This window comes from Phytophthora ramorum (genome assembly GCF_020800215.1).
Source record: "Phytophthora ramorum isolate Pr-102 chromosome Unknown Phyram_PR-102_s0005, whole genome shotgun sequence".
Classification (NCBI taxonomy): Eukaryota; Oomycota; class Peronosporomycetes; order Peronosporales; family Peronosporaceae; genus Phytophthora; species Phytophthora ramorum.
Window position 1 is genome coordinate 659,454 of NW_027150651.1, and position 25,872 is coordinate 685,325.

Sequence of the window (25,872 nt, forward strand, 5' to 3'; positions counted from 1 at the left end):
CCCACTAAACAGTTTAAAAAGTCCCCCTTGGTGTGTGCGTACATAACATATTTACACTCGTGCAACATTCATATTACAACTATCAGATTCGGCACCTATCCTGGTCAGCTCCCATCAACTTCAGCTAACGGGACTTTCAAGCCTAGGATGCGGGTGCCCGGATGGGGCAACACCGATGTCCTGGCGCTGCTGTCGCTCTTCCGCAAGCACCTGCTGCACTACGTATACGCGTCCGACGCCGAGTTCGCACAGGTCGTGCGCGCAGAGCTGCCCGGTGCGTCAAGAACGAGCGATCAACGAACATATTGGAGATCGTGTACTGGTATCGTCAATAATGGGGGCTTGAGGCTGACTTGTGTGTCTTGCAATGCAGGTAAAACAGCAGTCGAGATCCAGGAGATGGTGCGGTCACTGATGCTGCAATTCGGCCTCGTGCTGAGCACCAAGAACTTCCGGACAGAAGGTACACGGCGGCGAAGAGGGAGCAATGGGCGCTGTTGGTTGAGGTGACTCATTGGTTGGGATTCTGTGTGACGTGTGGAGCAGTTATCGCGACGAATGGGCACGAGGTGTATGTGTACGAGCACATCTACGAGTCGATTAGTCAGCTACTGGAAAACAGGTCTGGCGGTGTGTGGCTGCCCGACGAGCTTAGTCGCTTCCTCCAGAAGGCCAAGCAGTATCGAGAACTATTTTCTCGTTCCCAGGAGGTGTATTTCAAGCGGGTTCAATTGTGGGGTGAGTGTTTCATGCATGTCGTGGACTGCAAACGGGCTTTAAATTGTGACTGGTTGCACTGGCGGAAATGTACAGGCAAATCGGTTGCTGAGTCAAAGAGCAAGTTCTACACGCTGCGTGAGTTGTACATCAGGGAGAAGCGTCGTTCACGTCGTAAGTGCGATACTCCAGGTTATCAGATTCGACGTCCACCGTGACTGATAAATCTGTGGATGTGGTCGTGCTTCTGTGAAGAGCGAACGAGAGTGGAGATCGCACGCCTTGAACTTTTGAAAGAGATATTTTCCGAGGTACCCCCGGCTCGCCGAGAGGAAAAGCTTGTAGCACCCAGTAAGGCTCCAAAACTATGGTCATCCGAAGAAATGGAGACGCTTGTTGACTTCCTCGTTCGGATCACGAGTGAGATCCAGAGGAATGGGAGCTCGGACCTCGTGAACGAAGTCGCCGAATCGCTGCGTAAGTGTATCAGTGCAGTTTCATCATGTTGATAGCCGCTGACATTGTATATTTTCCCTTGCGTCAGACCGAACGGACGGGTCATGCATGAACAAACTAGCTGACATGCGGGAGAAATTTTTGAAAAAGTCAACATCGGTTCGCGCAGCAAGTACGCACATGCGTTTTACTGGGTTTTGCTTTTGATGATGTAACCTGACTTGGGCTCGTTGCAAAATCTTAGATTTGCCGGGCATTGTGTTTGATCCGACGTCAGAAGCGTACAAGATCTTTAACGCAGGTAAAACTCTCAGACTCTTCGCTGTCTACTTTTTCAAGCGCTTAGAAGCCCGGTTGTTTTTAACTTTTTTTGCCATGTTTGTGTTGGGATTAGATTGGAATGACAACAACGATCCCTACGCGCTTGGATATTTTGCGATCAAGTCACGGTGTACGTTATAGAATCGTCTCTTAAGTGAGCGCAAGAGTTTATTTCGCTGACGAAGACCTTTGATTGATGTTTTACAGGCCTCCGTATTTTGTCTGTGCGCAATAAAAAGCGAAAAGGCAAAAGTATCTGGGCCCCACGGCCCAAGCTTCGTTCAACAACGATAGCAGCTCGTAAGGTGACTGTGGATATGCCTGCACAAAGTGGTGCTTCCATCGCAGCAGCCAATCCTGCTTCCAGGGCTACTCATCCAAACAACTTACGAAGCGAGCGGGCGGTTGGTATATCGCCACAATCAGCTTCTAAAAGAGCACCGAGTAGTACCTTGGCCGCAACTGACTATGCGGCATTTGTCCGGGATGTGGCAGAGCAGTGCCAATGGACTGAGGAGGTGGTACATAACGTGCTTCGATGCATGCAACATTCTATCGAATTGTACCGAACCAACAATTTGGTTGCATTCTTCACCAAAATTGCAAGCCTAACACCAGGTTCGAAAAGAAACTTGCATCCTTGAATTGTGTGACTAGTGCGGAGCTAACCATGGGATTTCCGTGCAGGCGTCACATTTCAAGACTTGTTCGCAGATGCCCAGTATATCCTTACCCAGTTTGAAAAACGTACGCAACCCCGATGTTTGAGCTTTCTTGCCGACTTCCAATCTGTCTTAACTTAATCATCAATTGTGTGTCATTTTTATGGTGGGGCAGGTTTCGACACGTTGGATGGCTTCGAGAATCTCGTTTTGATACATGTGGCACCAGATATTATACCGTCTATGGCGCTGAGGTCCGAGCAAGAAACGGAGCAGGACGAAAGCGCGGTTTCTAATGATGATAGCACTGGATCTACCCCGACAGTGAAATTAGGCACGCCCGTGGGGGTGACCGATGAACAAGAGTCGAAGCAGCACGATCACGCGATTGACTACGAAGCTGGTGCTAGCTCCACCGCTGATGATGCGCATATCAATGCGCTTTCAGAGAATGCCAACAAGCATGCCAACTCTGAAAATGGTGCTATCGAAGATGATAGAGGTAGCCATGGGCAATCTTCGCCTCTTGGGTCCCCAGCTCAGACACCCCAAACAGGCAACGAGGATGCTGTCATGGACGGAGATGACTCCGATCATGAGCAATCCCCCCTTCTCGGGTCCCCAGTTCAGACGCCTCAGACAGGCAATGAAGATGCCGCAGATGAGCACAGCTCAAGCACAGGGGGAAAGCAATCCAGTCCAGGTACGTTGCTTACTCTCACTGCTTACTCTCACGACTTCATTAATGAGCTTACCTTACGTTGTTGGTACGCAAAAGAAGATGTATGGGGCGATGGAGTCGATGCCGACGCTGACCTCGACGATGATGGTCTGGATAGCCATTCTGTCGGCTCGTCCGATAACGCATGTACGTAGACCGTCGGATCAATCTGTTTGATGAGTAGTTCAAACGTGGCTATCTCTTGGAGTATCTCACGAATCTTGTGCGTTTTCCCTTTGCAGGGTCGGGGTCAAGCAATATATCTGATGCGAAGGGTGGCCACTATTCCAAAGACAATAACAATCCGTATCCGCTTGTACGACAATTTACTTCTGATAGCTCAAAGAAACCATCCAAGCGGGGCAAGGATGAACAATATGGAAAGAGATTTGATTTGGCAAAGAAGCGCCGCCTGGACGAGGAGAATTCCCAAGCCAATGATGAAGAGGAAGACGAAATCGGAGAAGATGAAGGTTACGACGAAGGAGAGGATGACGACGACGACGATGATGATGATGATGACTTAAACGAAGACGTTGAGGTGCCGGACGATATTGATAACACTAGCTCGGATGGAGAGCAGGATGAACCTCCTCATCCATTGCAAGACATACTGGACTCTTACAATTCGCAGATCGTGGAGCTACGAGAGAAACAGAGCCAACTCATCAAGCGAAAGGAAGGTCGTGAATGGCGCGAGCTCCAGTGCACTGACCGCGAATTCGGAATCTATCCGAGTATGCAGTCGTTATCCTTCGAGAGGTAGGTGGCAGCGTCAAAGAACAGTCTCAGTGGCATTGCCGTGGTGTGAATTTTGATGCTGCGTGCTGCACGGTCGACGTCGATGGTTCGGAGGAACCTTTGGATTTCTCTTATCCTACTTTGTGTAGTTAGGTGGGTTATTGATGCAATGAGGAACACACCCTTTCATTGAGTGGTGTGAGAAGCTCGTCAGGGATTTTACATATTGAGTGCCGGAATATGTGTATTTGCTTTACACTTCGTCGTCGTAGACTTGGTGCTGTATTGCCCACTCGTTACTCTTCAGGTGCCCTACGCGGCGACGGATGGATTCTATTAGTGTCGAGCTGTCACCCGCGTACTCGTCATCGATTCCGATGAAATCGTTATTCAGCAAGCATAGCTCTTCGATTGGCTTGTTAAGCGGACTCGACAAGTTGTGGTAGTCGAAGCTACCGATACGCCGTCGTTTACGATCTGCCAAAACTTCCTGTCCTTGCCCGTCAATACAACTCCTGCTAGCGTAACCGGGGCGAGCATGATCCGCACTAGCAGGGATCTCCAAAATATCAGTGAGCATCGCAAGCCCACTCAACGTGAGAAGATTTCCACTCAAGTCAACCAGCGTGAAAGGCTTTGTTTCAGCACGCTTTACGAGTGCTCGCAGCAGCGCAGACGCACCATCATTTCGAAGTCGATTCGCTCCTAACGATAGTGATGTGAGTATGGTATTTTTCTCTAATGCTGTCAACAGCCGAGCAGACACACCTGCCAAACCCAATCCAACGCCATTCGCTTGCAGATTTGTGACCGAGTCGTTGGTGACCAGAAAATCGGCGAGCACGTCGCCAAATCCAACATCGAAAAAGTTTTGTGCGAGGTTCAAGTGTTTGACCGTCTTGTTGCGCCCCAGCGCTAGCAGCAAGGCGGTCACCCCTTCGAGGCCAAAATTGCAGCCGCGAACGTCTAGATGCGTAAGTACCGCTACAGGTCCAGCGCTTGGGGAAGCCAGCATCGGTGTTAGTGCGTGTATACCCGGATCGCCAATCTGCACGTTGTTGGTAAGTTCAAGTCTCTCCAGATTCAGTACGCCATCCATACTGGCGCTGCAGATCGCCCCCAGCGTTATAGGCGACACGTCATTATCGCTGAGGCGAAGGTGTCGCAGTGCCAGTGGTTTTCGCAGTTTTGCAAGCCCCAAGAATGCATCATCTTCCAGCTCATTGTGCTCCAGAAACAGTTGTTCCAGCTTCGGGGCACGCAGTGCTGCGTCGACAAGCAGCTTCGTGTCGAAATCCGTGATAGTGTTGCTCAATCTAAGCTTGGTTAGCTGCGTCATGTCAATCACCAGGGCCACCAATTGGCGATACCCTTCAGGTCGAATTTTCACCGAGACAAACTCCAGCGTCGTGATTCTGCTGCAGTTCAGACTTTTGTCCACCGTCAGGTTCGGATTCGCCAGCGTCTTGCGGATATGCACGATCTGGTTATCACTCAACTTGCCGTGGAAGAACCCCAGTTCAGTAAGATGTGGGTGGTCCTGCATCAACTTCCCCATGGACTCCCAGGACGTATTTTGCTGTTCCGGATGATGCACTTCCAGTCGTCGCAGCCGTCGAAGCGCCAAGACCAGCCCCACATTATCCTTACAGACCTCTCGGCCGTGCACTTTCAGCACCTCCACGACGTCCACAAAGAGCTTCTGGCATTCTGTGAGCACGTCGACAGGCCCTGCAAAATCGAGTGGCGTGCGCAGCTTGAGCAACGTGCGGAACTGGTGCTCCCAGAAGATGTGCCGGTGGTTGCGTCTGCGTCCTTGGGCCGCCGCCGTGTTCTCGATGGGGATCGGCTCGTAGCCCAGTCTTGCTGCGTTCATGCGGAGCTCCCACACTCCTTGCGTCTCTCGGTCAAACAGGAACTTGTCACCCGCCTGGGGGTCGAAGCCGTCGCGCGGTTCCGGGGCCTCCCCCAGCTGGACAGACGCCTCCCACGCCACCTCCATCTCGCGCAGTCGGAAGTTGGGCAACTCTCGGAAGAGCTGGTGGCGGATGGCGATGGGCAGGAGCTCCACATAGTCCAGGAGCTCCTGTACGGGCGTGGAGAGCGCCGCAGCCACCACCGACAGCTCCACCAGCGACTTGACTTGACGCATTTCTGTCACAGATGATTTCCTAATTAAGGTCACGTACGTCAGATGGATACATTTTTTGTTCGAGTTAGGCGCGAATGGCGCTGCGTGCTTCTTCCCATAGCTGTTTGAGTTTGCCTACGCCCGCTTCGCCTTCTGCAAGCGCTTCCTTCACCTTTTGTGCGAGTCGGACGGTTTCCAGTTCGGTGTGCGAGTTCGCCTGCAAGGAGCGCTCGAACTGCTCCGATTTCTTGGCGGCGCACTCGATCACTTCGTCCGGGAGCTTGGCCAGCATGGCGACGTTGATACCGTAGCTCTTGGGGCACATGCCGTCCTCCAGCTTGTACAGGAACGTGACCTTGCGCTCGTTCTCTTGGTCCACGATGCACCCCATGTGGCCCAGAGAAACCTTATCGTTGCCCGCATACTCTTCGACCAGCGAATGGTAGTGAGTAGCAAACATCGCTCGGCAACGGATATCGCTCAGCAGGTGCTCAACCACCGAGTACGCGATGGCAGTGCCATCGAACGTGGACGTGCCACGTCCCAACTCGTCCAAAATCACAAGCGAGTGGCTGGTAGCGTGATTCAGAATCGTCGCCGTCTCAGCCAGCTCAACGTAAAGAGTACTCTGGCCAGCAAGGATACGATCTGAAGCGCCGATACGGGTGAAAATTCGGTCAACAGGGCTGAGACGGCATTTCGCTGCGGGAACAAAGCTGCCGATCTGGGCCATGAGGGTGAGAACGCACGTCTGGCGCAGCAGCGTCGACTTACCACCCATGTTCGGTCCACTGAGGAGAACCATTTGACCCTTTCCTTCGATTCCGAGGCGTGCGTCATTCGGGATGAAATCCCCGCTGCCGTAAGTTGCGGCAACGCATGGGTGTACACCCTCTTCAATATCAACGAAAGGGGTTCCTCCGTTCGCGGTGATAGCCGCCACCACTTCGGGTTTCGTGTAGCCTTCACTCTGGCTGCTGAGGAGCGCGAGACTGACCAAACAGTCAATCACGGCCAAGCACTGCACCGCCTTCATCCAGTACTTGTAGTCTTCATCAAACTTGTGGAAAATGCGGCGCGTTTGGTCTTTGAGTGCTTCATCCTTGTGGTCCTCGGCAGTGGCCAACCGTTTTAGCAGGCTGCGAATTGTGGGCGTGTGAAAACGTTTATAACCCTTCCTGCGCGACTTGAGTTCAAACTCTTTCGGCTGTTTCGATAACACGCTCTCAGGAACTTCCAACTGATAGCGATCCTCCTTCTTCTTCGGGATCCAGTAGGAAATTTGACGGCATCGCAGCGCGTTTTGCTGCTCTTGTAAATACTCGTTTAGTTCGGCTTCAACCTGGGCGATTTCAGCACAAGCATCGTCAAATTCTGAGTCCACACCATCCTGGGGTACGATTACACCGCTTTTCTGTGCAGCAGCTTGATCGAAGCTGCGCTTGAAGAACTCAAGTTTCTCCGTCAGGTCGGGGAAATGTCCGTGCTCAATATCCGGCTTCACACCGTCCTCGACTTGGTATCTCTTCAGCAGTGACTGAAGAATTGGCGAAGTGGATTGAGAGAGGCGAGGCCCCAATTCAAGCGTTAGGTTCATCGCCGCATCAAATCCATCTAGTACGGCAAGGAAGTCTCGAATCTTTCGGATGTTGTACGTCTGAGACTCGTACATGATTGCCCTGCTATCCGGGTGTTCCTTTGAGCGATGCGAAGATCCAAGCGCGTGAATTCTAGATAGTAGTCGTTCCAAGTCCGGCAATTTGCGGAGAAACTCGCGAATCTCCATCATCAAGTCACCACTATTGCCGAGCTCTTCAACGGCATCGAGGCGCTCTTGAATATCCCCAATCTTACACAGCGGCTTTAAAACCCACTCCTGGAACATTCGACGGCCAAAACTCGTTACAGTCTTGTCCATGATATCGATGAGAGATCCTGACCGCGTGCCGTTAAAGCTGTTGGTAAGCACTTCCAGGTTCTGGATGGTCTGCGAATCCAGAACAACATACTGCTGGTTCAGTTCGGCCGTCGCAGCGGATAACGATTTGTTTACTCGAGCATCTCGTGTCTCCTCATCAGAAGGCTTGTATCTTCTGAAGTTGCAGAGAGAAAGCAATTCTTGGTCGATGATACTGCGTCGTAGGTGCCAAATGCAACCACCTAGAGCACTGATCGCGAGTTGACCGTCGGACTTCACAACCTTGTCCATTTCTAAGAAATATAGTACGTCTTCTGGCCACCCATGTTCCTTGAAATATCCTGCACGCTCGATTTCATCGATCGTTTTCGATGCATCCCAGAACTCCTTTCCGACGCGCAGTGACGAACGAATCGCAGCAGGTGCTGCGTGTTTGAGCACCATCTTCGTATCGTCAGAGATGTTAAACCGCTCGGTAATAATCTCCACAACGTGAAATTGAGCAAACAACGTCTTAAGACGGTCCCGTTGTTCGGTATCGTCAAACTCAGACAGCTGGAAGGCACCGGTAGCGGCGTCTGCCAAACAAACGCCAAAGCGCACGGTTTTCCGGGAAGGATCAAATGCTTCCTTAAGCGCGAGGAGGTACTTCGAGACTCGATTCTGCGACGAAATTGGGGCGTCCAAAAAGCTGATTGTGTTCGTTCCAATGGACAGGAGCGAACACACCTCACGGCGAACAACCTTGGACCTTTTTGCTTGGTTGCTGTTTCGAATCTTGAGCATGTCAGGTGTTTCTGTTTGTTCAACTCGGGCAACGCGGTAGCCCTTTTCAACCAGCTGGGCTGACATTTTCGAGTACGCAATCTCAGGGAAGCCCGAGTGCGCTTTGTCGCCTTTCATGTAAATGAGGTTGAGTTCTTTGAAGCCAACATCAGCGTCCATGTGGAACAACTCGTAGAACTTGCCAACCTTGAAAAACAGCACCGTGTCCATGTTTTCTGCTTTGACTTCCCACCATTGCACCATCGCCGGGGTCTCCTTCTTCAGAAACTCTTGTGGTACCTTCACTGTACGCGGATCGTAATCTGGGGAGTCTGGTGTGTTGCCGTTGATGTCGCGCCGCTGTTCATGTAGCCACGGTAGTGAATCATGAATGTGGTTGCCAGCACCCGCCACCGAGCTCGGCAGGGCCGAACCATCAGCCAGTGGCACAGACTTCTTACTGTTTGACGTAGGGCCGTTCCAATTCTTCTTGGCAGCGGGCGGAGGCGAAAGGAAGGACTTGGTCGCCATTTTCTTCGTCTTGGTCACAACAGGAGCACTCATGCGACGCTTCTTGGGAGGTGGGGCTTCTTCCTCTGACTCTTCGTCCACCAGGTCGTCTACATCGTCGTCCGAAGGTTCTTCCTCTGCGCCGCTAAACTCGGACTCTTCCCCATTGTCTCCTTCTTCTGGACTGTCTTCCTCTTCGCTGCTCACAGCGTTCCTAATGGGCGTTTTCCCCTTTCGACGACGAGAGGAGGGCGGCGCCACGGCTTCCTCCTCCGAGTCGCTGTCATCTTGGATAATTACCTTCCCAGGACGCAACTGCGTCCGCTTCTTGGCCTCCTCCTCCACCTTCTTCACGGGCTCCTCCCCCTCCTCCTCTGAGCTCGTGCCAAGGAACTCCTCGTACGCCTTGCGCTTGGCGCACACAGCCTTCGCCTTGTCCGCGTCTTCCATGTCCACATCGTCGCTTGCCGGCTTCTGCTTCAATTTGGGCGAGAACTCGATCTTTTTGCGCGTGTTGCCCAGCGACTCACGCTTGGTCTGCGTTTTGGCAGGCGCCTTCTTCTTGCTGCTACTGCCCGTACCCGCAGCTGCAGGTGCGCCCTTCTTCTTGGCCGACGCTCCCTCGGACGACGGAGGGCTAAAGAAACTCAGCAGAGAGCTCTGCGTCTTCGGTTTCATCTTGACCAATGCGCGCTTTCCCGCCAAAATTAGTGTCAAACGCCCCAAAATGGTCCCAAATGGTCTGAGATCAAAATTAGTCCACTTTTACAGCACTAACCACCATGGACACTACGCGCCACACGAACTCTTGCTGCATGCAGTAATTTAGCTTAAATGTGTGCTAGCAGACTGCACGGTTGATACTGTATTGTCATGAAGGCAGTGCGACTGCAGCGTGGCTGGCATCACTACCAACGTCGAGGTCTATTTCCGGTGAATGACCTAGCATGGGCAAAAGCTTCTTATGACGCACCAACGCAACAAGCTTTTTGAGGACTATCGAAGTTGCAAGCTGAATTTGGCACGATGCATGCAGCGTAGTTGCATGTTTTCTTTTGACTACAAGGAGCAGCAGTGAGGAATCATGCTTGCCTTCAGCGCAATATGGCGACGGTTTCCATGCCCATCAAGATACAAGTCGAAACGTGACACCGACACTTGCGAAGAGGACAGCACCGTCAGTGAAGACGAGGGCCCAACCACCGGCAGCGAGTGGCTCCACATCGAAGAGCCCGTGGGCTTCTTCATGCCAAAGATGCAAAAGCGAATACAACACCTGCAACTCGACCAGACACAACATCTCCTGCATTACGGCAACTTCAAGCACGTAATGCGTCTTCACAATATCAGCCTCGTCACATTTGTGGAGGAGACTGACGCTCGCAGTGTCCGAAAGTGGTGGATGACTGTCCAAGACCCGAGCACGCTGCAAGTGTGGGTAGTCCACTTCCCGACGCGGCATCGACTACAAGCATGGCTAGACTTGCTTTCTTCGGTCTTCAACGTCACAGGTAGCCACGCCGTCATCAGTGATCTCGTCTTCGTCAGCACACAGGATATCGCTCCACCATCCTAGCTACCCCAGTTTCCGACGACCTCATAGTGGTGGTATCACGACTCTCCCCTGTCATCTCCTAAGCCGGCGCAGCAAATTCAGTCCCGACTTCCGTCCCGCCGCTATCAAACCTGTTACTGTACGCACCCAAAGCAAACCATAACGACCTACGCAGGGACACGCCATGAAGACGAACTGGAAACTCGCTTGCTCTCTTGGCAACAGACACTGCATCAGTAGAACCCATTTCTCGGCAAGGCTGTATTAAAAAGTTTTACCAAACTTTTCGCCACCCCCTCGCGTCTCCAGTCGCTCGTTCCCGACTGACCGTTCGTGTTTCAGGCAAGAGATATCCCGAGCAAAGAAATCAACTTAGTTGGCCGGGACGCCGCCGCCCGACTTGAGGCGCAGCTGAGCCTGACGCTTGCGGGAGACCTTGGTGGGCTTGACCTCCTCCACGGCCTTGGCAACGTTAGCACGCTTCTCCGTCAGGATGAGCTCGATGTGGGCCGGGTTGGACATGTAGGGTCCAATGCGACCGTGCGCACGGTACGTGCGTCGGCGCTGCTTGATGGCGGCGTTGGCCTGCGCGTGCGAGATGTACAGCAGGTCCGTGTCCAGGCCCTTGACCTCGGCGTTGGCCTCGGCGTTCTTCACCAGGTCCAGGATGATCTTGGTGGCCTTCTGGGGCCACTTGCACTTGTCGCCAGCGGCACCGCGGAGCTTGCCCTGAGCGTGACGGCCGCAACCGCCCGTGAACTTGGTGAAGGGCACCGCCTGCTTGTACTCGAGCACGGCCTGCAGGAAGCTCTTAGCCTTGTTCAGGGGCATGCCCTTGATGGCGTGGCTGACCTCACGGCAGTGCTTAAAGTGCACGCGCAGGTGCGAGCCACGGGCCTTAGCGGCGCGCTGAGCGTCTTCAGGTTCCTGGCTGTAGGACGGCATGATTCTTGCTTCACGTTCGGGTTCTGGAAACTGGAGCGGCAAATGCTGCGCCGCCCGGGACCAAACAGGCCACGCGCTCCCACCACCAATCACCTGGACAAGCAATTACCGGCGACTTTTGGCCAATCCCATGTGGTTCATTTTCTATTTTATCCAATCACATGATTTTAATTTGACGCCTTACGAAATGCAAGTGAGATCTGGAATTACCTTTCTTTATGGGACACAAACCCGATTTGTGCCCTTAACAAATTGATCTGGAGCGAGATTCGACAGTCGATGTGCACAAATATCGTCCCACAAAAACTGCTTGTATCACAAAAACGAAAGGGCTAAACAACACTAACGTTGCACTCCCAAGACGAAAGCAATTCTCTATTTGCGGTAGGACCACCTACTACTGCATATGCACTCACATCGCCACTACGCAAAAGCCAACTCAAAATGACGCCTCTGACGAGTCCGAGTCGCTGCCACCGAACTCCTCGGCGTCTTTGTCATCTTCATCTTCCTCCTCTTCTGCGTTGTCTTCCTCCCCACTGATCCGCTCTTCCTTGTAGGAAATGTGCTGCGAGCCACCACGACGGGACCTCCCGCCCGAAATAATCAGGTTTGTGTCGATGCCCTCCAGCTCCTTTGCTTTGTCGTGCTTTCTCTTCGCGGCGCTGATATCGCGGCTTGATGGATACGTGCCATTAAAGGCAACGCCAGCATCTTGTAATCGCTTGCGCAGGATCTCTTCTGAGTCTTCAGTCGATGTGGCACCGTTCAGAAATCTGTACAGCCGTGGACTGAAACCCAAAACAATCGAGTTGGTTAGCATGAACTTCCACACAATTCGATATACTATAGGACCCAGCCCGTACTTCATTACACCAGCTGCACGGCCCAGTTCCTTCAACGAGGCAAGTCCCGGAGGATCTTGTTGTTTGACAGTCTTGGCTTTCTTCACCGGCGGACCATCGCTTTTACTTGATCTCCAACTCGAGTGGCCATTGTTCGACTGCAAGCAAAAACAACCAGAACAGCAAAAAGTAGGCATCAGCATATAATACCTCGAAGGGTGTAACAAGAAGGAGAAAAGGTCAGACCCAACAAAAGCAACGTTCGCACCGCTTTCAGTCTCTTTTTGGCTGGAGCAATATCGTCTTCCTCCTCTTCATCGTCTTCTTCGGGATTAGCTTCTTCACCTCCACTTGCATCGTTGTCACTAGCAGTGTCCTCCTCCGCCTCTTCATCACTCGCATCAACAACTGCATTGTGCTTTCTAGTCGTGCGCTTCCGGTTGGGCCGCAGATCAACTTCCTCCTCCTCTTCCGCCCGGTGTTTGTCCTTTTCGCCCTCTTCTTCGGACGCTTCTCCTCTCAGACACTGGTCCAGCATCTCCGGCAGCACCGCCTTGATGTGAGGTCTCCATTGTGCTTTTAAATCCCGGAACTCCATGCCGAAGCGAACCGCCAGCTTCTGCATCACCAACTTCAGAGTCGCCGTTTCTGCGTCCATGGTCGGAAGCAACTCTCGCAGGGCCTTTACGATCGACACCTCCGTGACCAGCGACTGCACCGACACCGGCGGTGCATCGCCCAACGCTTCCATCATGTTGCTGGCGACCTTCTTATCCCACTGGTTGTCAAAATGCTCGCGCCAAATATTGGCCTGTATAATAGCATACGTTATGATGTTGTAAAGGTCAAGTTGAAGAAGGACGATTTTCTTACTCTTCTGGTCAAATTGCTGTCTTCTTTCACATTCTAGTCCTTTCACGCCAACAATGCAGTTGCTTTCTAGTCGTCTTTGTTCTCGTTGTCCGAGTCGGAAGATGTGCCTTCGTACTCCTCCTTGGCCGTGTCGTGGGTACCCTTGGTTACCACGCCAACGAGCACCCGCACAAGCAGCAGGCCCCACCAAATGTGTAGGCAGTACAGCGTCGTGAGCAGCACGTTGAAGAGCAGCCACGACGGAGGGCCTGGGTACGGGAACAGTTGCGTGAAGTCATGTGCGTTGGCCATTGTCATGCTGGCCTCGCGGTTCTCCACAATCGTCGTGTAGAGCAGCTTGACCGGGTACTGGTAGATGCGGTAGTAGAACCAGAGCACGATCGTGATGACGAACAGGATTTCGCTCGTGAACAGACCCGGGACGCCTTCCATCTTGAGGTAGTTGGCCATTTTGAGCATGTCGAGAGGGATGTCAGTCATGTCATGCAGAAGGAGTACGACTACACCCACAGGCAAAAAGCCAACAGCGTACGACCACGTGACCAGCGCAATTGTGACGACATGGTGAGTCATCATCACTAAGTAGTCCTTGCGGATCTCCTCTAGGAACTTGCACGAGAACGCAGTGAAAATCCAGATCGCCTACGAAGTACAAAACAACGTTAACCAGCTTCCAATAAGTCCGCAGTAACACAAGCACGCCACTCCCTCACCAGTTGCGTGATGTAAAGCAGCTTGGTGCTAAACTTCTGCGTCGGGAACACGCCCGTGTCCGTTCCCTGGTTCCACACTGTAGTGTCATTCACCACACGAAAACATAATAGACACAGTAAGATATCTTGTCCTCCCACCACACAGTTTTCAGGTTGCCCATTCCTTACAAGTCGTCGTGTCTTGCCACCAGGTTTCATCGCGCAGCACATAAAGCTCGAAGATCGTCATGGACACGTGGATGGCGAGCTGCCACGACTGGTCGCACCACTTTTTCATAGTCACTGCCTTCTTGAGCGGGTCCCCGAGGTGCTGCAAGAACGTGCGCGAAAACCATCCGCCCCCGATGGCGAACGAGGTTTTTGTGGCCTTGACGGCCAGCGCCACCACGAAGACCATGGCCACGAGGATGTAGAGCATCTGCTTGTCATCCCACAGTGTGTGCACGATGACGCCCAGCTCGCACACGAGCAGACTCACCAGCAGGGTGTCCAGGATCGGGTTGGGCTTGGGGATCGAGCGCGCCATGTCCGCTCTTCTTCGCGCCCGAGATGTGCACCTGCTCCCCTCTCGGTTCTTCGTTTTATGCCACACAGGACGAGACGGGCGGGCACAGCAGGCTGCACAATGAGTACTGTAAGCGCTTCGTTTTATCATCCAAATAAATAAACTTATACATGAGGGTATATTCATTATTACAGGTATATATCACCCAATTAATAAGAAATAGATATGAAATGATAGGGTTTCATGAGAGATGACTATGCCGTTCCGGTCGGTATCAATAGCTGTGAGTAAAAATACAACTGATCCCTTTGACTCCGCCCATGCCTGCCGAGTCGGTAGCCGACCGACACTACTTTCGTATGCGAGCGGCCTCGTAATCTGTATCGACAACAGCTGTGCAACGAGCCGATCCAGAAGACACGCCCTTAATTGACTGGGAGCAAGCAAGTCGCCGATTCCGATTGTATAAACCCATCGAAGTTACACGTACAGCAGCTGATTTTTCAGGCAAGGCCTTCATTGCAGAAGCTGGAGGTCCTTCTCGACGACGTTGTCCAGGACGCTCAAGCACGCGCGGCGATTCACCTCTCGAAAATGTGCATCCAGCTCCACACGCATCTTTTCGGTCTTGGCGTTCGCCGCGAGACTTTTGCTGAGGCTGTCGTACACGACCAGGATCACGAACTGGTTCAACACGCACATCTTATACTGCCGATGCAGTTCATCCAGCGGCAGTTGTGCAGCTTCCAGCTCTGTTGTTAATGTATTGCGGTACATCTCCAAGCACTGTTCCTCTTGTTCTCGGCGGTGCGCTGCTTGGACACTGACGATAAAGAAAAAGGCAAGATCTCGCAGTGGATTGCCCTTACCACAGGTTGCCCAATCCAGGAGCCATGTTACTTCATCTGCAGGATCCGTCGATAGCAGCATGTTTGCGATGTGAAAGTCACCGTGGATCAACGAAGACGGGCCATCGTCCACCTTGTCGTGCACCACTTTAAGCTTATCAGGCTTCTCGCTCAGTTGCTGGCATAACGCTGTCAATTGCGCCTTGTCACTGGCTTCCAGTGGCACGTCGTCCAAGTAACCAGCCCAGCAGCCAGGGAATTGCAGGCGCTTCTCTTCACCAGTAAGCTGACTGCCAATTCCCGCTGGAACGGCGAGACCATCGCAGTCGTGGTTCCAGAAGCGCGCGTGCATCTGCGCGAGTTTGGTCACCAGCTTCGGAATGTGCTGGGGTGGACTTCCGTCCACGCAAGTGAAGGTCTTCGTCGAATCGATAAACTCCAGAACGATCAGCACGTTGGATGTGAAGACTACAGTCGGGATAGCGAACGGAAACCCCACAGTTGCCGCCGAGTTCCTCATGGCTGTGTCGCCTGCCTTCGTCGTGAACTCGTTGTAGAACTTGGACTCCACCGCGAACATCGACTCGAACGGGAATTCCGGGCGCAGAAACTTGCCCACGAACTTGTGCTGCGTTCTCTTGGCCTCGCCACTGCCGTCGTCGCGCTCAAACTCCACTGTGATGATCGCCACCTCCGCGATCACGCCAATGTTCATGGGGGTCCACTGGAAGTCGACCACGCGCTGCGAAGGATACGAAGGCCGCAGAATCTGCTGCAGGAAATCGGTCGTTATCTGACCCGGACGCGCCGGGACCTCCGACGTGTCCACCATTTTCGTAGCTCCTCGGGTTCCCCAGTCACTTGGGAAGTGACTTTGTGTTGGCTTCGTTGGTTTCAAGGGAAGATCTGATTGGCTGAACACGCCCTATGTGCGGGGGCCTTCAACCTGCAAGCCTACACAATGAGAACAACAACTTGCAAGCTGCCTACATGAGAACTCACGCCGAACCTTATATGAAGCACGAAGACCAAGGCGCTGCAAGTCCACATGAAGATAGAGCAACTTCAACTTGTATTGGCGGTCGCCAGACCCTGGCTGCATGGTTCATGCCTATTTTTCCTGGGCAAATCGTGGGCAGTCGAAAATGATGTTTATTTGCGGTGGCTTGAAAAGGGAAACTACGCTGCGACGCCCTGTACCTCGAACGTCATGACCGACGCAGCAGGGATCGACGCACTGAATGACGTGCCTGACAAAACCACCTTCGAAGACTCGTGCAGCGCGCCCGTGCCGCTCGTCTCCGTCGTCCAGGCAGTGATCGGACCTCCCACAGTTGTGAAGCTGGACAAGTCGAAAGTGACCGCAGATGCCGAGTCGCCCGAGTTCACCGTCACGACCACAAGAAGCTTCGACGCGGCGTCAAAAGCCACGACGGTATTCGTGTCATCTGTTGATAGGATAGCCATACCGGGTCGAATGTGTCGCGAGTACTGGGTCAACACGTAGTACTTTGGATTGGGCGTGCCAATCCAGCTATCGCCCGGGTTGGATTGAACAAGACCCCAAGCTCCACTGTCCAGTGCCTGCCAATACACAAAAGCCGACACACCCATCTCATTGATGTCGAGTGCGATCGACTCAGCCAGACTTAGCCCGGTCGCGTCGTCCTCGCCGTATTCCGAGTCCCAAAACTTTTTATTCGACTGGGTCACCAGCGTTTTCAAGGAGCCGCGGTCCCCTCCTCGGTACGGGCTCTGGCCGTCGTAACCATGAGTGTTAATTTTTTTTATGGTAGCCATTACATCTGTGTCCGTCGACATGGAGGTGAGTGTGGACAGTGTCTGCGTCGGCGAATTTTCATCGGATGAGGAAATCGCTACGTCCTGCAGGCCAAGGGTGTCCAACTGAGCTCGCAGTCTAACCAAGACGTCCTTTTGTGTGTCCACTTCGAAGTGACACCCTTCTTGACCACCTGGGTATTCCCACCACGTACTCATGGGCTCATTGAAGGGCTCGACATAGGTAATGTTAATGCCCCAGCTAGTCTTGGCATGACTAACGACAGTGGCCAAGTACAGTGCGAACTGATCGTGATTCCAATCGGACAAGTTGTCCTTATCGCCATCGTCTCCACCTGCAGTAGCATGGTTGTTCGTCATCCACCACGGCGGCGAATTCGAGAAGGCTTCGACAATGTCGACATCACGTTGAGTGGCCAGGCCAACCATTGTACGCTGCTTCACATCTGCGTCCCAGCTCCAGCTCGTGCTTGTTGGGTCATCGCTCATCCAATCCAGCCAAAAGGTATCCATGAACTTGAATGCCGGCATTTGGTCCGAAGTCTGCATGGAGACCTCCGTGCCACTGTCGTCAATGACGTTACTGGCAGATCCTCCGATGTTGTAGCGCGCGATGGTGAGTCCCAAAGCCGGAAGGCCGGTAGTCGAGCCGTTCAACGTCACCGTCTCCTTTAAAGTGAAAAGTAGGTCAGCAATGTCGTCGCGATCGCCGAAGACGTTGGCCCACCAACAGAGCGACGTTCCCCATCCATCCCACGAGCTTGTAAGCGTCGTGGCAGCATCAACCTTGACCGTGTAGTCCGCATTCACCCACGTAGACTGAACAGCGAGCAGCACACAGGACAACACTGAAGCTGCGAGCATCATGGCGAAATACTGGGACGTCTTCTAAGTGCGGAGAGCAAAAGCGAAAGTGGGAACCGAAAAGGAGTGCTACGAGCTATTGTCAGAGTGATGCAGGAGCCTGAAAGATAACTTGCGGGCCGTGAGCCAGGCATCGTGCGGTAGTTCGGTGCGAACAGATGAAGAGGTGAAAGACGCGATTTGAGACTCTCAAGCGAGGTACCCCAGGTGCCGTACCCGTACTTCGTGGGCTTTCTCCGATCTGTTCTGTAGTGGTTCGAAAGCCGGCTGATCAACATTCAGATGTGTAAAAACCTGAGAACAGGGCAGTGATCATCATGATTGAAGCGTTGATTGTGGCACGGTGAAAGATCACGCATTGCTTGGTGTCGAAAGCTCAACCACGCAACCTCGATTAGATCAGATGATTACAAAAAGCTTAATGTAATTGATCCGTTTCATTATTTGTTAGACTCTTCCAAGGTGTTCAAAATCACCGATTTCAACACGAAGTCTAAACAGTAACTCCCTCGATCTCGAAAGTCATCACCGACGCAGACGGGATCGACACACTGAAAGACGTGCCAGATAGCTCGACCTTCGAGGACTTGTAAAGCGCACCCGTGCCGCTCGTTTCCGTCGTCCACGCACTAATCGGCCCTGTCACTTTCGAAAAGCTCGCCAAGTCAAAAGTGACCTTCGAAACCGTGTCGCCTGAGTTCACTGTTGCAAGTACAAGGAGTTTGGACGCGGTATCGTAGGCCATGACGGTGTTCGTGTCATCCGAAGAAAGGATCGCCATGCCGGGTCGAATGTGGCGCGAGTACTGAGCAAACGCATAGTACTTGGGGTTGGGCGTGTCGATCGTCAAATTACCCGGAGCAGAATTGATGAGGCCCCAGCCCCCGCCGTCAAACGGCTGCCAGTAGACGAACGCCGACACGCCCATTTGGTTGATGTTAATCGCAACAGCCTCAGCCAAGCTGAGTCCCGTCGCGTCCTTCTCGCCGTACTCGGAGTCCCAAAACTTCTTCTTTACCTGCTCCACGAGTTTCTTCAGTGGTGCCCGATCCGACTCGCGGTTACCATAGCCGTGTGTGTTAATTTTTCCGATGGCAGTCATCACATCTGCGTCCGTCGACATGGAAGTGAGCGTCGATAGTGCCTGCGTGTCCGAGTTTTCATCGGATGAGGAAATGGCTACGTCCTGCAGTCCAAAGTAGTCCAGCTTAGAGCGCAGTTTCAATACGACATTCTTCTGGGTGTCCACCTCAAAATGGCAGCCTTCCTGGCCACCTGGATACTGCCACCACGTACTCATAGGCTCGTTGAACGGCACAACGTACGTGAAGTTGATTCCCCAGCTTTCCTTGGCCTGTTTCACTACGGTAGCCAGGTACAGCGCGAATTGTCCATGATTCCAGGATTGCAAGTTATCTTTTGTTCCGCTGTCCCCGCCCGCAGTCGCGTGGTTGCTGTTCATCCACCATGGTGGCGAGTTTGAGAACGCCTCCGTGATGTCAACGTCACGCTGAGTCGCCAAGTCGAGCATTTTGCGCTGCTTAGCGTCAGCTTCCCAATTCCAGCTTTTGCTGGCTGTGTCATTGCTCAACCAATCGAGCCAAAACGATTCGATGAACTTGAAGGCTGGCATGTTCTTGGACTCCTTCATCGCGATCTCGGTGCCGCTGTCGTCGATGACGTTTTTGCCAGACCCACCGATATTGTAGCGCGCGATGTTGAAGCCTAGCGCTGGGAGACCAGATGACGCACCGTCGAGCGTCACGGTATCCTTCATGGTGAAGAGTAGGTCAGCGATGTCTTCACGGTCTCCGAAGGCGTTGGCCCACCAGCAGAGCGATGTGCCCCATCCTTCCCAGGTACTGATAAGTGTCGTAGCGGGATCGGCCTTGACCGTGTAGTCCTCCGAGTTGACTTGCGGAAACAGGAGAGCGTTCGCCAGAGCCGACGCTGCTAATAGGCGAGTGTACAGCATAGTCGTATGGATGTCTGACGACTGTCAGCTCGCGAAACGAAAGCAAAGTGGATAGAAATGCAAGAGCGCACTCGTGCATACGTAGAGTCGATGAGCCAGGCACACAAAATTGCAAGAGTTCGGTGCGAACAGATGAGATTGAAGATGACGATTTGAGATTAGGCCCTAAAAACCAATTTGTGTTGTATTAATAATAATACATGTACCGGAATTGTGCTTTGCAGTTTTTTTTTTTTTTGGCTCTCTCGCCTCTAATTCGTACGACTTGTCTTGCACGAGATAACTATAAATCGTACTCGAGTACGAATTGCTGTAAATCGTGCATACTTCATACTCGCCCATTGCGTGCCTGGGCGACTGGAAGCATTCCAACAACCCTACTTGTGGTTGCTTTGGCACTTTCTTGCATGAAATTCGACTTCGGAAAGACCCAATGGTGCCTTCCAAAACCCCTCCCAATGGTCGCGCATTAAAAGTTTAACCCGGACGAATTGTTTGGTGAGACCACTATTCGGTAACAATTCTGGTGCGACTCTTAACCAGCAACGTGACTAAACACGTGACTGAACTTCACTAAACCGGAAGGTCGCGCGCCAGCAACCGAAGTGATGCAACGGCTGGGAAGAACTTAAGTTCTCAGCAGTAGCGGCAGAGTGTTGGCAAGGACATGAATTGTAGCAAAATTTAAAAACTTGCAAGTTTATTGTTGCGGCACGGTAGTCCTCATACCCCAGCCGCCGACCACAACACTGTCGAGTTGCCTCCACCACTTGCTAGAAGGTGGCGCTTTGGGTTCCACTGCAAATCGACCACGGGCCCATTGTGGCCCTGCGGGAGTGTGTGCATGAATTGACCGGTAGAACTCTTGTAGAAGAACACCCTGCCGTCTTCCGCTCCCGTGGCCACATACGCGCCATCGGCCGAGTAGCAACAACCGAGCTGGGGTTCGCTGCGCTGACTCTGAGTCAAGCCATGCTCCTTGAAGAGATGCAGCAGTTTGCCCTCAAACGCATCGAGGTGGATGAACACTCCGCGGTTGGTTGTAACGAGCAACTGGTTACCATCGGGACTGAATTTCATGTCGAGTGCGTGCAGCTTCTTGACATTCAAGCTCGGCGCCTGCATCTGCGCGAGGAACGGCTCCACGGCTGCCATGACCGACGCGTCATAGAGCGAGAACTTGGCGAAGGGTCCTTCCTGGTAATTCCTCGCATCGTACATGCGGATCAAGTGATCGTCCGTGTATACACCAAACACCACACCCTCCTGGTCATACGCAGCGCAGATATGCGAGACTGGCAAGTGATCGGTTCGAATGATAGCCTTTACACAGCAAAACAATATCGGTTAGATAAATGCCGCAAATAAGGGCACTCACGGACTGCGACGCACCGAGGTGTCTGAGTTACGGATATCCCACAGTCGAATCGTGCCATCCATTCCAGCGGAAATGAACTGGTCTGCGGTGGGGTGCATCATCAGCGATGTGACTCTGGGAGCATGCAACGACCGAATGAGCATTAACTCCCAACTAAATAAGCAGCTTGGCGCTTAAGAGGTTCAAGCTACCTGTCGGTATGACCAGTGTAATAGCGGAGGAACTTATTGTCGAAGAACGAGTGGTACCGAATGCGGTCTGCTCAAACACAAACATCAACGCTGTCAAGGATACACACACACCTTCCAGTTAGCCACTACCGCAGCAGCGTACGATCGTTGGCATTGTTAGCCGAAGAGAAGATCACGCAGTCCGGGTGGTGGGTGAACCGCACGATGCCGACGCCGTATCGCTTGGTCAAAATCGTTTTGGCGACTCTGTGGAGAGCATAGCAAGGTGTCAGCTACGCTCACCTGGTCTAGTCGACAGCAATACGAGAGCACCGCGTAATGCAACTCACGTTCCACTCAAGCAGTTGATCATGGACAGGACGCCGTCGCTGCGACTCGTAACGCACCGCTCGCCACTGCGATGGAAATCTAGGGACGTGATCTGCCCATTCGTATCTTCGTCCTCCTGCGCAGTTGACAACACTCTCAGTATAACGGTACGCACCAGCAAATAGTAGCAGCTATTGGCAGACCGACGTCCTACCTGCGGAACGAAGTTTCGTGCGACGCTGTAGGAGCGCAGCACTCCGTCCGAGAGCTCCACGCCGTCCATCGTCACTTTATGAGCTCACAATATGCCACTCGACGGAATATGCCACACCATAGGGCGATCGTAAACTACGCATCTATCCGACCATTACAAAGATTTACTTTTGCAAAGCCAATATTTATTGTATTTTATTTAAAAACCCGTATATAAATAAATCGTATTGGTCGGATAGCCAACACAACCACACTACGTGGCGCGGTGCCGACACCCCCTCAATCCGCGATCTCGCCGCTGTCCACGTCAGCTTCGCGCCATGTCGGGCGGGCACCTATCCAAGGAGTTCTTCGAGCTGGTCAAGTCGATCGGCGAGAGCAAGTCGAAGCAAGAGGAGGACCGCATCATCATCCATGAGGTGGCGCAGCTCAAGCGCAAGCTGAACGAGGTGACGGCGTCGTCCAGCACGTCCAGCAGCCTTGTGAACAAGCGCAAGCGCGAGTTCCTCATTCGCCTCATGTACGTGGAGATGCTGGGCCACGACGCGTCCTTCGGCTACATCAAGGCGGTGGAGATGACTGCCAGCACCAACCTCATGCAGAAGCGCGTGGGCTACCTTACGTGCAGCCTGTGTCTGTCGCCCACGCACGAGTTCCGCTTCATGATCATCAACCAGCTGCAGAGAGACCTGCAGAGCTCCAACCACCTTGAGGTCTGCGCGGCGCTCATGGCCGTTTGCAAGCTCGTGACGGTGGAGATGGTGCCGGCCGTGCAACCCATGATCCTCGACCTGCTGCGCCACGACGCCGAGCTCGTGCGCAAGAAGGCCGTCATGGCCATCCATCGCTTCCACCAGCTCAACCCGGACTCGGTCAGCGACGTTGGAGACGCGCTGCGTCGCACATTGTGTGACCGCGACCCTAGTGTCATGGGAACTACGCTCTGCATCTTGCACGACCTGGCGGAGGCCATCCCCACGGACTACAAGGACCTCGTGCCCAGCTTTGTGAGTATTCTCAAGCAGATCACGGAGCACCGTCTGCCTCGTGAGTTCGACTACCATCGCATCCCGGCCCCCTGGATCCAGATTCGTTTGCTGAAGATCCTGGCGCTGTTGGGCCAGGCTGACCAGCAGACCAGTGAAGGAATGTACGAGGTGCTGCACGATGTCATGCGTCGTGCTGACACTGGGATCAATGTGGGCTACGCTATCATCTACGAGTGCGTGCAGACGGTGACTACCATCTACCCGAACAGCACACTGCTGGATGCCGCGGCTGCTAGCATTTCGCGCTTCATCTCGAGCGATAACCACAACCTGAAGTACTTGGGTGTCACAGGACTTGCTGCCATCGTTAAGGACCACCCTCGATACGCTGCAGCACACCAAATGGCTGTCATTGACTGTTTAGAGGACCCGGATGAGACGCTAAAGCGCAAGACGCTGGATCTGCTGTACCGCATGACGAACCCCGTGAATGTTGAGTTCATTTCGGACAAGCTCACGCAGTTCCTTCGCGAAGCTTCGGACGTCTTCCTGCGTACGGAACTTGTGTCCCGTATTACGCAGTGCGCCGAGCGTTATGCGCCCAGCAACGCATGGTACATTCAGACCATGACAAATGTGTTCGAACTGGGCGGTGACCTTGTTCGTCCCGAGGTGGCGCACAACTTGCTGCGTCTGATTGCCGAGGGAAGTGGAGAAGATGAAGACCAGGACATGGAGCTTCGTCGTGATGCTGTCGACACTTACCTGGAGCTGTTGGAGCGCCCTGTGCTGCCGGACATTCTGGTGTGCACGATGGCCTGGGTCCTTGGTGAGTACGGCTACCTGTCGGACGCTATGGAGCTGGAAGAGATCTGCGAGCGGCTTGTGGAGCTTGTTGACCGTCCATTCGACCAGGAAGACACTACTCGTGGCTACGTGCTTTCAGCCGTGACCAAGATCACGGCGCAGATGGGGCACACTATCGATATGGCCGACGCCATGATGGATAAGTACAAGACCAGTCGTAGCACGGACCTGCAACAGCGCTGCTTTGAGTACCTTGCTCTTACCAAGAACTTCTCCCTTATGAATGAGGTCTTCCCGGAAGATGCAAGCTGCGAGGACATTGATGTTGATCCCAACCTTTCTTTCCTTACCAGTTTTGTCGAAAAGGCAGCGGCTCAAGGAGCACCGCTCTACGACCCTCCCGAGGACTCGGACGACGAGGATGAAGGTTACGGCCACCGTCGCAATGGCGGTGACTCGAACCGCTTGAATTTTGAGGCCTACAAGAAGCCCGAGATCCCGTACCCGACGAAGCTCCCTCCTGCGGACCAGCAAGGCGCCTTTGGTGTCAACAAGTGGGGTGGTAATGGTGGACAGGGTGGTATGCCTGGCTTGGGTAGTTCTGGCGGCCCTGATCCTACTGGAGGGTTTGGCGCTGGAAAGCGCGGCGTGGTCAAGAACGTGTGGGGTCCTACTGGTCTCAATACGCCCGATAATGCTGCACCCGGAGCTCCCGGAGCTCCGGGTGCCGGCGCTCCTGGAGGTTATCCTTCCGACCCGTATAATCAGGGAGCCGCGCCCGGTCAGGCTGCATACGGCGGCCAACATGCGTATGGCGGCCAGGGTGGATACGGTGGTCAGCCCGCCTACGGTGCTCAGCCTCCTCAGCAGCCACCGCAGCAGGAGTACGGTGCCCCGAACAGCTACGATAACGGTGAGCCTACGAGTGAGGACGAATCTAATGGCAACGTTGACGAGCGACAGATCCTGGCTTCCGCGATCTTTGGTGGCATTCCTGGTGCCCCGGCACCGATGCCTGGCGCTCGTCGCGTGGGATCAAGTACGCGTTCAACCCTCAACTCCAGTCGCCGCCCGGTCCGCTCGTCGTCGAAGCGCTCATCGAACCGCAACGAGCAGCAGCTGCCGCCTCAACCTCAAGCACCGGTGGAGCAAGCGCCTCCTCCGCAGCAGCCGAAGGTCGAAATGGACCTGCTCGACATTTCGTTTGACGCACCCGCAGCCCCGCAAAACATAGGCATGTTCCAGCAACCGCCCCCACAGCAGCCGATTATGAACGCAGACCCGTTTGGCATGGGTTCGCCACTAGCGCCAGCACCGGCCCGCGAGGCGAGCTCGCCGGCCCCCTCTGCTTCTTTGGATCCGTTCGACATGTCTGGACTCGGCTCAAGCATGAATGGTAAGTTAGGAAAGGTTTCTGATGCATCAGGATGGTGGATGGTTGCTAAATGGCTTGGTTTGCTTTTGTTTGTATGTGAAGCTGCCGTTGAGCTTGGCAAGAGCCCTGCCAATGGTTTGGATATTCTGGGTGGCAGTAGCAGCAGCACCGGCGTTTTCCAGTACAATGGACGGCAGCTGGAGCCGTGGCAGATCACCACGCAGGACTTCGGCGGCCGTTGGGGCGCGTGCCCGTGCGAGCAGAAGACCAAGGTGAACCCGAGCGGCATCCGCACGCTCGAAGATTTCATGGGCCGCATGCACCAGTTCAACGTGCACACCGTCGAAGCCATCCCAACCAGTACGTCGCATAACTCTTTTATTCTGCGTTGTGTGGCCGAGCTCTAACATTGTCACTTTGCTTACTCTCCAGCCAACGAAGCGATTGCTGCCTGCCGTCTCGTGAACTCGGAGCACGTAGGATTGCTCCACGTGAAGATCCGCAGCGGCGGCTTCGTGGACCTGACGGTCCGCACTGCCGACATGGAGTTCACCAGCCAGCTCCTGGCCGCCACGGCGCAGCGGCTCAAGTAGGAAGGTCAAGGGGAAATGGAAATGTTTCATGTGAATGTACTCGAGTGTTGGGTTTGCAGGTGTGGACTATCTGACAACGTAGCAGAGCAACAGCAATGCCAGGTTTGCAGACGCCATGTGGAGGGATGGAGAATCCATGTGGTGGTCGGGCA

The 25,872-nt window shown here is 53.5% G+C and overlaps 11 protein-coding genes across 12 annotated transcripts; 2 read left to right on the top strand and 9 right to left on the bottom strand.

The window, feature by feature from the left end:
• Positions 1–147: 147 nt before the first annotated feature.
• KRP23_5887 (uncharacterized protein) lies at positions 148–3,643 on the top strand (the record flags this gene model as incomplete). 2 transcript variants are annotated; one of them, XM_067891007.1, is made up of 13 exons in its annotated part: positions 148–274; positions 374–463; positions 547–738; positions 814–891; positions 973–1,194; positions 1,262–1,345; positions 1,418–1,474; positions 1,568–1,624; positions 1,702–2,112; positions 2,182–2,241; positions 2,332–2,859; positions 2,935–3,024; positions 3,120–3,643. In XM_067891007.1, 13 exons carry the CDS (start codon positions 148–150, stop codon positions 3,641–3,643), a joined length of 2,520 nt encoding a protein of 839 aa, XP_067745405.1. The 2 variants fall into 2 exon arrangements, with proteins under 2 accessions (XP_067745405.1, XP_067745406.1); XM_067891008.1 differs by having other exon boundaries at positions 2,938–3,024.
• A 228-nt stretch (positions 3,644–3,871) lies between these two features.
• Positions 3,872–5,770, bottom strand: KRP23_5888 (Protein NLRC3; the record flags this gene model as incomplete). Its single annotated transcript, XM_067891009.1, has 1 exon — positions 3,872–5,770. One exon carries the CDS (start codon positions 5,768–5,770, stop codon positions 3,872–3,874), a length of 1,899 nt encoding a protein of 632 aa, XP_067745407.1.
• A 64-nt stretch (positions 5,771–5,834) lies between these two features.
• Positions 5,835–9,620, bottom strand: KRP23_5889 (DNA mismatch repair protein Msh6; the record flags this gene model as incomplete). The annotated part of the gene is made up of 1 exon (XM_067891010.1): positions 5,835–9,620. The coding sequence occupies one exon, from the start codon at positions 9,618–9,620 to the stop codon at positions 5,835–5,837; it is 3,786 nt and encodes a 1,261-aa protein (XP_067745408.1).
• Positions 9,621–10,869: 1,249 nt separating this feature from the next.
• Positions 10,870–11,442, bottom strand: KRP23_5890 (60S ribosomal protein L17-1; the record flags this gene model as incomplete). Its single annotated transcript, XM_067891012.1, has 1 exon — positions 10,870–11,442. The coding sequence occupies one exon, from the start codon at positions 11,440–11,442 to the stop codon at positions 10,870–10,872; it is 573 nt and encodes a 190-aa protein (XP_067745409.1).
• A 439-nt stretch (positions 11,443–11,881) lies between these two features.
• On the bottom strand, positions 11,882–13,041 carry KRP23_5891 (uncharacterized protein; the record flags this gene model as incomplete). Its single annotated transcript, XM_067891013.1, has 3 exons — positions 11,882–12,233; positions 12,309–12,445; positions 12,556–13,041. The coding sequence occupies 3 exons, from the start codon at positions 13,039–13,041 to the stop codon at positions 11,882–11,884; spliced, it is 975 nt and encodes a 324-aa protein (XP_067745410.1).
• Positions 13,042–13,226: 185 nt separating this feature from the next.
• On the bottom strand, positions 13,227–14,399 carry KRP23_5892 (Ceramide synthase 1 LOH3; the record flags this gene model as incomplete). The annotated part of the gene is made up of 3 exons (XM_067891014.1): positions 13,227–13,802; positions 13,874–13,950; positions 14,042–14,399. The coding sequence occupies 3 exons, from the start codon at positions 14,397–14,399 to the stop codon at positions 13,227–13,229; spliced, it is 1,011 nt and encodes a 336-aa protein (XP_067745411.1).
• Positions 14,400–14,894: 495 nt separating this feature from the next.
• KRP23_5893 (uncharacterized protein) lies at positions 14,895–16,058 on the bottom strand (the record flags this gene model as incomplete). The annotated part of the gene is made up of 1 exon (XM_067891015.1): positions 14,895–16,058. One exon carries the CDS (start codon positions 16,056–16,058, stop codon positions 14,895–14,897), a length of 1,164 nt encoding a protein of 387 aa, XP_067745412.1.
• A 347-nt stretch (positions 16,059–16,405) lies between these two features.
• KRP23_5894 (Endo-beta-1,6-galactanase) lies at positions 16,406–17,893 on the bottom strand (the record flags this gene model as incomplete). The annotated part of the gene is made up of 1 exon (XM_067891016.1): positions 16,406–17,893. One exon carries the CDS (start codon positions 17,891–17,893, stop codon positions 16,406–16,408), a length of 1,488 nt encoding a protein of 495 aa, XP_067745413.1.
• Positions 17,894–18,383: 490 nt separating this feature from the next.
• On the bottom strand, positions 18,384–19,865 carry KRP23_5895 (Endo-beta-1,6-galactanase; the record flags this gene model as incomplete). The annotated part of the gene is made up of 1 exon (XM_067891017.1): positions 18,384–19,865. One exon carries the CDS (start codon positions 19,863–19,865, stop codon positions 18,384–18,386), a length of 1,482 nt encoding a protein of 493 aa, XP_067745414.1.
• Positions 19,866–20,588: 723 nt separating this feature from the next.
• Positions 20,589–22,026, bottom strand: KRP23_5896 (WD repeat-containing protein 82-A; the record flags this gene model as incomplete). The annotated part of the gene is made up of 6 exons (XM_067891018.1): positions 20,589–21,188; positions 21,258–21,357; positions 21,435–21,501; positions 21,577–21,680; positions 21,764–21,879; positions 21,958–22,026. The coding sequence occupies 6 exons, from the start codon at positions 22,024–22,026 to the stop codon at positions 20,589–20,591; spliced, it is 1,056 nt and encodes a 351-aa protein (XP_067745415.1).
• A 250-nt stretch (positions 22,027–22,276) lies between these two features.
• KRP23_5897 (AP-4 complex subunit epsilon) lies at positions 22,277–25,720 on the top strand (the record flags this gene model as incomplete). The annotated part of the gene is made up of 3 exons (XM_067891019.1): positions 22,277–25,148; positions 25,230–25,487; positions 25,560–25,720. 3 exons carry the CDS (start codon positions 22,277–22,279, stop codon positions 25,718–25,720), a joined length of 3,291 nt encoding a protein of 1,096 aa, XP_067745416.1.
• Between the last annotated feature and the right edge of the window lie 152 nt (positions 25,721–25,872).